This window comes from Micromesistius poutassou, assembly GCF_964030765.1.
Source record: "Micromesistius poutassou genome assembly, contig: SCAFFOLD_374, whole genome shotgun sequence".
Classification (NCBI taxonomy): Eukaryota; Metazoa; Chordata; class Actinopteri; order Gadiformes; family Gadidae; genus Micromesistius; species Micromesistius poutassou.
Window position 1 is genome coordinate 22,501 of NW_028177148.1, and position 8,983 is coordinate 31,483.

Below are 8,983 nucleotides of genomic sequence, written 5' to 3' on the forward strand. Positions count from 1 at the left end.
GTAGGGGTTAGACAGTACAGAGACAGGTCATTAAGGAGCAGGTAGGGGTTAGACAGTACAGAGACAGGTCATTAAGGAGCAGGTAGGGGTTAGACAGTACAGAGACAGGTCATTAAGGAGCAGGTAGGGGTTAGACAGTACAGAGACAGGTCATTAAGGAGCAGGTAGGGGTTAGACAGTACAGAGACAGGTCATTAAGGAGCAGGTAGGGGTTAGACAGTACAGAGACAGGTCATTAAGGAGCAGGTAGGGGTTAGACAGTACAGAGACAGGTCATTAAGGAGCAGGTAGGGGTTAGACAGTACAGAGACAGGTCATTAAGGAGCAGGTAGGGGTCAGACAGTACAGAGACGGGTGGTGGTGTGGGGTTAGGCTTCTTGCTCAGGATGCTTAGCTTCCCTGGCGTTAGTGAAGTACCATCATATCCCTCTAGGGGTCCCTAGCCCCTGGATCTGACATCAACGTGTCGCCACGCACAGAGACAGAGCACCCGGCGCTCAGCCCCGTGGCTCCGTCGCCGTGAGCCCCAGGGTGCGCGCTGGGTCCCGGCGGGGGTTACAGCCTACATCCCGCTCTGCAGCGTGATGTAGGACTCGGGGGTGCTGGAGTGGAGGCTGAAGGCCGGGTACACGGGCTCCCTGAAGGTGGCCCTGAAGGTGTGCAGGTGCTCGCGGGGGCCCTTGACGCTGTGGAACGCCAGCGAGCCGGCGGCGTAGTCCAGCGCCACCTCCACGCGGCGGGGGGGGCCGGCGCGCTCGCCGCCCAGCGCCACGTTGGCCGAGGCGTGGCACGCCGTCAGCTTGCGGTTCTTCCACTGCAGCCGCCACGACACGTTGTTGTGGCCCAGCCGGCTGTGGTCGCCGCGGCGGGGCAGGCTCTTGTAGCACAGCCCCACCGACCACATGCTGCCCTCGCCCACCTCCACCACCCACAGGTGCTCCTCCCCGGAGAAGCCCTGGCTGCACAGCACCTGGGGGGCGCTGGAGAAGCGCTGCGGGTGCTCGCCGTACTGCTGCCGCGCCGGGCCGCCGGCCCGCACCGAGCGCAGGTCGGCGGACACCAGCAGGCCCGGGTGGGCGGTGTGGGGGTCGAAGGTCAGCTCCAGGGGGTTGAGCGCCAGGTGGAGGGAGTCCAGCAGGAGGGTCATCTCCCCGTGGATGTCCCCCTGGGTGCGCAGCCCCGCCTGCAGCCTGCGGAAGTTGAGCGGGGCCTTGGAGGGGAGCTGGGCGCTGCCGTCCAGGGCGGGGCCCAGGGCCGTGCGGATCTGGGGCTCCAGACCCAGGAACCTGCTCAGGGGACAGGACAGATAGGACAGGTTCAGCCCGCTCTGCTCGCCTGTCTGCTCTTTGGGTTCTGAGGAATCCTCTCATTCCTAGGGCACAACAACAACTGCAGGACTGAAGATAACTTTACTCCCACTTCAACGTTCACCTCCCGATCACACCGGGATGAGGCGGTAAGGGTTTTAAAGCCCTGCCTTTATCACTGTGCCTAACCTCACGTCCTTCCTTCTCGTCTTCAACCCACTTTCACTGTTAATATCAACATGAAGACATCAATACATACATAAGGCTCTTGTGTATCGTCGTGTTCAGCCTCCTGTTCTCAAAGCTGCATTAAGCTCACATCACACTCTACACTCTGAGGACTGAACCACTGGCTTCCCGGGGGTCACCTGTGCACGAAGAGGCACTTGTCGGTCTCGCTCAGGGCCTGGCTGGCCTCGGTGTGGGCCAGCTGCAGGGCGCGCTGCTGCTGGCCCAGCGAGGCCAGGCCCTGCTGCCAGCTGCTCCTCCTCAGACTCCTCTCCTCCTCCAGCAGGGAGCTCAGACGCTCCCGGTACCTGCAGGGGGAGGACGGGGGGGACGGGGGGGACGGGGCGTTAGCGTAGCGTAGGTACGGTGGGTCTGGTGGCCTGAACCAGATGGTCTACATCCTGGTCTCTGCGGTACCTCTGGACCAGGACGGCCATGCTGTCCATGAGGGCGGCGGCCCGGGACACCAGCTTCTCCCCCACCGCCTCCGACGCTCCCTGCTCCTCCTCCGCTCTCTGCAGGAGGCCCCCCGTGATCTGCAGCCGGCACGACATCGCCTGCACCCACACAACTACAGTTAGCACAACACACAGAGAACTACAACTACCACAACACACAGAGAACTACAACTACCACGACCCCCCACACACACAGAGAACTACAACTACCACAACCCCACGCACACAGAGAACTACAACTACCACAACCCCCCGCACACACAGAGAACTACAACTACCACAACACACAGAGAACTACAACTACCACAACCCCCCCGCACACACAGAACTACAACTACCACAACACACAGAGAACTACAACTACCACAACCCCCCCGCACACACAGAACTACAACTACCACAACACACAGAGAACTACAACTACCACAACCCCCCCGCACACACAGAACTACAACTACCACAACCCCCCGCACACACACAACTACAACTACCACAACACACAGAACTACAACTACCACAACCCTCCACACACACACAACTACAATTACCATGACACCAACTATACAAACAGCAGTAAAATGCCCATAAAACCGACGATACAAACAAAACTACAATCTTTTTGCCACTTACAAGATGAATAGATGCCATCATGTCTTCTAAATATGTAATACCTCATTTAAATTAGGCATAATGTATTATGATAATAAACAATGTGTGATATTGAAATCTATTGTGGCAGCCATTTCACCGACCAAAGTTGTTTTCTACTTCTACTGATTTAAACTTCTATTATGAAAATACAATATTTTTATACAAGGAATATTTGTTTGTGCTTTGCCAGACAGACCTTGTCTATGTGAGTCCTGCTGTACATTGTCCTAATTCAGTCTAAGATAAGAGATCATTCCATTTCTTTATCATTCCCTGGATTCTGCCGTTCCTCCACCAAGACTCTGTGAGTCTCTATCCTCTTCCCTACTCGTCCGTAACCGCTCCCGCCCTGACTCCGCTCCCGCCCTGACTCCGGTCCGCTCTGCTCGCCCGGAGCGCGGCGGCGGCGGCGGCGGCGTTGTCCCGACCCACCTTGCTGCGTGACTCCAGCGCGCGCCTCATCTCCTCCTCGGCCACGTCGAAGCTCAGCACGTCGTGGTTGAGGTGGGAGCCCTCCAGCAGGCAGCTGGCGCACAGCAGCAGGCTGTCGCTGGAGCAGAAGTACTCCAGCGCGCTGCCGTGCAGCGGGCAGCCCCGCGGCACCGCCGCCGCCGCCTCCCCCCGGGGGGCCACCAGCACGTGGCCCCTGAACGAGCTCTTCTCCTGGTGCCTCTGCAGGTGGCGCTCGCACAGGGCCACCTCGCACCTCAGGCAGGTCCTCACCGCCCGCACCGAGCCCTCGATGCAGTGGTCGCAGAACACGTCCGGGGCGGGGCCGGCCCCCGCCGCAGCCTCCACCACGGGGCCCTGCTCCTCCTCGTATCCGTGCCACTGCTCCTCCTTGTACCCGGGCCCCTGCTCCTCCTTGGCCCCGCCGGGCCCCTGCTCCTCCTTGGCCCCGCCGGGCCCCTGCTCCTCCTTAACCGTGGCGTGGTAGCCCTCCACGATGCCGCACAGCTTGAAGTTCCTCCTCAGCGTCTCCAGGCCCTCGAACTCCTTGCGACACTCGGGGCAACGCAGCAGGGCCACGGGGGCCGTCTCCCTGTCGGCGGCGGCGGCACCGGGGGGGGGGGCCCCTCCCTGGGCCCCCTTGACCAGGGTCTTTCCGATGCAGGCCAGGCAGTAGCTGTGTCCGCAGGGCAGCAGCACCGGGTCGGAGAAGATCTGCAGGCAGATGGGGCAGCTCAGCTCGTGGGTCAGCAGCTGGTCGGGTCTGGACAGGGCCATGACGGGACTGTGGGGGGGGGGGGGGGGGGGGGGGGCTCCGTCCGGGGGCCAGGGGGGTCCGAGGTCAGATGTCTGTTACCCACCAGGTCCCTCCGAGGTACCCAGCAGCGTTAGCGTCAGGGTCCAGTGCCTCCTTGCGTGTGTTTGTTGTGCAGCAGGCAGGTGAGGAGAGGTGGGGGTTGTACTGGAGCTCCGTGGGAGCGGTGCTGGTATATACAGACGGCTGGAGACGTGAGCACCGCCCCCACAGGTCCTCACGACAGGGGAGGGCGCCCAGCAGGAAGGCCTGCATTCCATTTCACTTACTGGAAGAGAACGCAGCGGCGCGGGATGTGGTTGATGGTAAAGAGAGAACCATGGAAGAGAGGAAAGTTGTTCAACTGGGTTTAAACCTCACAGCCACACACACACAGTAGGGGTGTGCTTCTGTGTATGCACACCTATTCTGTGTGTGTGTGTGTGTGTTGGGCTGCTGCTGTAGAGTGAACCTGTATGTGAGGCCCCTTTCCTTCAGGATATCATAACAGCAACAGTATATAACAGAATATAACAGTACATAACAGTCTATAAGTCTATAACAGTCTATAACAGAATTGTGAAAGGCGGCCTGTGAGTGGCTGGATGATGGTCAAGAGAAAGTTGATGACGACACCCAGGTTTGGGATTGTGGACAAAAAGGTGAAGTTTTATTTCCTCCAAAACCAAGGTCCAAAAGTAAGTCCATTATAATTACAAAAATAATGAAACGTTCCAAAACAAGAAACAACTGCTGCATTCAATCAGCCTCGCAATAGCGTAGCACAACCTCTCATACCTTCCTCCCCCCCAAGCACAAACTGCGACTCCCCTTAAATAAGCCCACTAATTGGTTGCAGGTGGACCAATCAAGGCCAGTTAGGCCATACCATTTACCAAAGGGGGACGTTCCCTGGCCAAGGCTGCATGTGGCGCCCCTAGTGCTCTGGAAGTCCAAAGACCACGTTAACACACGATGTGAGGGGAGAGACAGGGAGAAGGGATGTTCCCCTTCTCACATTATATAACAGAATATAACAGAATATAACAGTATATAACAGTATATAAAGAATATAACAGAATATAACAGTATATAACAGTATATAAAGAATATAACAGAATATAACAGTATATAACAGTATATAAAGAATATAACAGAATATAACAGAATATAACAGTATATAAAGAATATAACAGTATATAACAGAATATAACAGAATATAACAGTATATAAAGAATATAACAGAATATAACAGAATATAACAGTATATAAAGAATATAACAGTATATAACAGAATATAACAGAATATAACAGTATATAAGAGTAGGAATGTGCGGTTGAACTCCTGCTCCTGTCCTCCTCAGGTCAGGAGGTCATCATGTCTCCAGACCTCAGGCGTGTTCAGGGCGTATGGCAGCAGTCTCAGTTTACTTTCTGTTCTGCTCATGGAGGCTCAGTGCTGCTCTGTGGTGGGAGGAGATGCGTTGTTCTCCATCACGGCTAATCCCTGGACACGAGCCAAAGCCAGGACCAGACCTCCAGCATTCCTCCGAGCTATACGCCTACCAGTTAACTCTGTTAACTACCAGTTAACTGGTAGGGAAGATGGGTAACCAGTTGAGCGGTTAGGATTGATGTGGGTTAGGTTTGAATGGGTTAGACTTGAAGGGTTAGGGTGGATGGATGAGTTAGGGGTGAGGGGTTAGGGGAGTTAGGGCAGGTAAGGTATGGTTTAGCGTTAAATACCTGTGTGTGTGTGTGTGTGTGTGTGTGTGTGTGTGTGTGTGTGTGTGTGTGTGTGTGTGTGTGTGTGTGTGTGTGTGTGTGCAGCCAATCAGATTAAAATCCATTGTTATTCAATGAGAAACCAAGATGTTGTCAGATGGCATTATTTGCATGACGTAGACTAGTCTAGACTGGTTTCATGGTATGTCCTATATAAAGACATACCACACACACACACACACACACACACACACACGCACACGCACGCACACACACACACACACACACACACAAACATATACAGTTTAAATGTAGCAGCTTTCCTACTGGTAAATCTCTTGTTTTGAGTGACCCTTATCATGCTTTTAAGGCTTACTTTACTACAACAGTCTTTAAAGTCAAAGTGTTTTGAGTTTAGTGTATAAAGTGTAGCAGATGGTGGGAATGATGCATTAGTGAAAGCTACATATAGTCTACTCGGGTGAAATACAAATTAGAGCAACATCAGTCAGACATCCGTGATCTGATCACACAATCTGAACGGCTTGGATCTGTTCTGTGAATTCATAACGTGTTTTTTTTTGTTGTTGTTGTTGATTTGTTACTACTTTCGGTTTTCAACTACCGTAACGCTTTGACTGCTACGCCATCTGCCGGTGAAGAGATTCGTCGCGATCAATCAAAGTGGACAATAAATGTAAAACACTCGAAACTTAAATTGATTAGGACGAAAATGTTTGTTATCATCTGAAACGAAATAACTCAATTATATTGATTTAGTTTGTCCGTTGGAGTTTTTTTGTTAAGTAGCCTAGATTGAATAAATGTGAAGTGATATTAAACATTAATATAATACTACCGTTATTAATAAAATAAAATAAATCGTAGTTTGTATTCATGCAAAAACATTTAGGCACGATAAAAACATAACTGATTTAAAAAATGTATCGGGAAATGAAGGCGGTGCTAGGAACCCCGTGGTGGTTCATGTTCCCCAGGAGCAGCCGGACCGGTTACCCTAGAGCACAGATCCAAGATGTCGAGCCAGGAGGACTCGGTGAGGGAGTTCATCGCCATCACAGACGTGGACGGGGAGAGAGCCCGCTTCTTCCTGGAGTCCGCCGGGTGGGACCTACAGGTGCGTGTGGACTCCCCCCTCTGCCCCCCTCCTGGTCCCGTGTGGAGGGCTTCCGTTAAATCAGAGGGTTTTAAACCCCGGGGCGGACGGAGCGGTGGAAGCCCCGTAGCATGTGGCTAACGCTAGCCGGGTCCGCCGGTGATTTGTGCAAGTCACCGTCCAGACAATGGGCGTCTGGAGGCGGGCTGACGGGCCGCCGACAGCCCGCTGTGCACACCGAGGACCGGGATTAACCCAACCCCGGGACCAGGGGGGTCAGTTCACTAAACCATCCCCTCCACCGCAGTGCTGCTCTGAAGTGCGTAGTGGCGGCAGTGCGCCTGTCTGTCGGTCTGTCCGGATGTCGTGAGGAGGACTCTTTGTTGACAGCAGGGCTCTGTCTTCATCCTGGTCCACCATCCATCACCAGTCCTGCTCCCTAGTCCTGCTCCGGTCTCCACCTAACGTGTACATTCATGTTGTATGATGCGTGTGTGACGTACTGTCAAACCCGGGACCTCTCGGCCGGGATCAGAGCCCTAACCACCCGCTCTCTCTCTCTCTCCTCTGGGATCAGAGCCCTAACCACCTGCTCTCTCTCTCTCCTCTGGGATCAGAGCCCTAACCACCTGCTCTCTCTCTCTCTCTCTCCTCTGGGATCAGAGCCCTAACCACCCGCTCTCTCTCTCTCTCCTCTGGGATCAGAGCCCTAACCACCCTCTCTCTCAGCTGGGATCAGAGCCCTAACCACCCGCTCTCTCTCTCTCTCCTCTGGGATCAGAGCCCTAACCACCCGCTCTCTCTCTCCTCTGGGGTCAGAGCCCTAACCACCCTCTCTCTCTCTCCTCTGGGATCAGAGCCCTAACCACCCTCTCTCTCTCTCTCCTCTGGGGTCAGAGCCCTAACCACCCTCTCTCTCCTCTGGGGTCAGAGCCCTAACCACCCTCTCTCTCCTCTGGGATCAGAGCCCTAACCACCCCCTCTCTCTCTCCTCTGGGGTCAGAGCCCTAACCACCCTCTCTCTCTCCTCAGCTGGCCCTGGCGAGTTTCTTCGAGGACGGAGCGGAGGATGACATCGTTACTCTTCCTCAGCCCGAGAGCGCCTCCTCCGTGTCTCGCTCAGCAGGCCCCAGGTAGCTAGTGCACCACCTCCTCCTCCTCCACCACCTCCACCACCACCACCTCCTCCACCTCCTCCACCACCACCACCACCTCCTCCTCCTCCACCACCACCTCCATCTCCACCACCTCCTCCTCCACCACCACCTCCTCCACCTCCTCCACCTCCACCACCACCTCCATCTCCACCACCTCCTCCTCCACCACCACCTCCTCCACCTCCTCCACCTCCACCACCACCTCCATCTCCACCACCTCCTCCTCCACCACCTCCATCTCCACCACCACCACCTCCACCACCACCTCCTCCACCACCTCCACCACCACCTCCTCCTCCATCTCCACCACCCCTCCTGCATCTCCACCACCCCTCCCCCATTACTAAAAAACACCTTCTCCTCCATCTCCACCACCTCCTCCTCCGTCACCAAACACCTCCTCCTCCTCCATCACTAAACGCCTCCATCTCCTCCACCTCAAACACCCTTCCTACTCCATCATTAAACACCACCTGCTCCATCACCACGCCCATCACTAAACACCACCTCCTCCTCCCCCATCACCACCATCATCACTAAACACCACCACCACGTACCTCACTTCCTCTAAGTCCAGAGGGGCGTGTTGTGTTTACGTCTGTACACGCTGGTGTAGTGAGTGCATTGAAGTGAATACTACTGACAGCTGCAGCGGCAGGCGTTGCTGTGCTCTGACCGGTGTTGCTCTAGTCTTGACCCAACCTGTGTGTCGTCTCCAGTGTCCAGCCCAGAGTGACCTCCCTCAGGGACCTGATGAACGAGGCCGAAGACGACAGCGACGAAGAGGAGGGAGAGAGGTGAGTCAGTTCATTCTGGTGGCTCAGTGTAGCTAGGTATAGGGAGTCATTGTGTGTTGGCTCAGTGTAGTAGCTAGGTATAGGAGTCATTGTGTGTTGGCTCAGTGTAGTAGCTAGGTATAGGAGTCATTGTGTGTTGGCTCAGTGTAGTAGCTAGGTATGGTCGCTGTTTGTCGTTCACTGAGAGCAGAGCTTTCTGCAGCGTCAGGACATTCTGCAGCAACTCGCTGTGGAGCGACCTGGCTTTGGTCCCGTCCCCGTTCACCTCACCCGGCCCCCCTTTCATCAGTGTTGTCTGTT

The 8,983-nt window shown here is 55.0% G+C and overlaps 2 protein-coding genes across 2 annotated transcripts; one reads left to right on the forward strand and one right to left on the reverse strand.

The window, feature by feature from the left end:
• Window positions 1-562: 562 nt before the first annotated feature.
• On the reverse strand, window positions 563-3,871 carry LOC311376724 (E3 ubiquitin-protein ligase TRIM7-like; the record flags this gene model as incomplete). Its single annotated transcript, XM_084491211.1, has 4 exons — window positions 563-1,286; window positions 1,676-1,843; window positions 1,953-2,092; window positions 3,077-3,871. The coding sequence occupies 4 exons, from the start codon at window positions 3,869-3,871 to the stop codon at window positions 563-565; spliced, it is 1,827 nt and encodes a 608-aa protein (XP_084347337.1).
• A 2,757-nt stretch (window positions 3,872-6,628) lies between these two features.
• LOC311376722 (NSFL1 cofactor p47-like) lies at window positions 6,629-8,715 on the forward strand. Its single transcript, XM_084491209.1, has 3 exons — window positions 6,629-6,750; window positions 7,762-7,862; window positions 8,606-8,715. The coding sequence occupies exons 1-3, from the start codon at window positions 6,649-6,651 to the stop codon at window positions 8,685-8,687; spliced, it is 285 nt and encodes a 94-aa protein (XP_084347335.1). The 5' UTR covers window positions 6,629-6,648; the 3' UTR covers window positions 8,688-8,715.
• Window positions 8,716-8,983: the final 268 nt, after the last annotated feature.

Coding starts and splice junctions, on each gene's coding strand:
- LOC311376722 (XM_084491209.1), top strand. CDS start 6,649: ATGTCGAGCCAGGAGGACTCGGTGAGGGAGTTCATCGCCATCACAGAC. Junction 6,751..7,761: donor CCGCCGGGTGGGACCTACAG/GTGCGTGTGGAC, acceptor CTCTCTCCTCAG/CTGGCCCTGGCGAGTTTCTT. Junction 7,863..8,605: donor TCTCGCTCAGCAGGCCCCAG/GTAGCTAGTGCA, acceptor TGTCGTCTCCAG/TGTCCAGCCCAGAGTGACCT.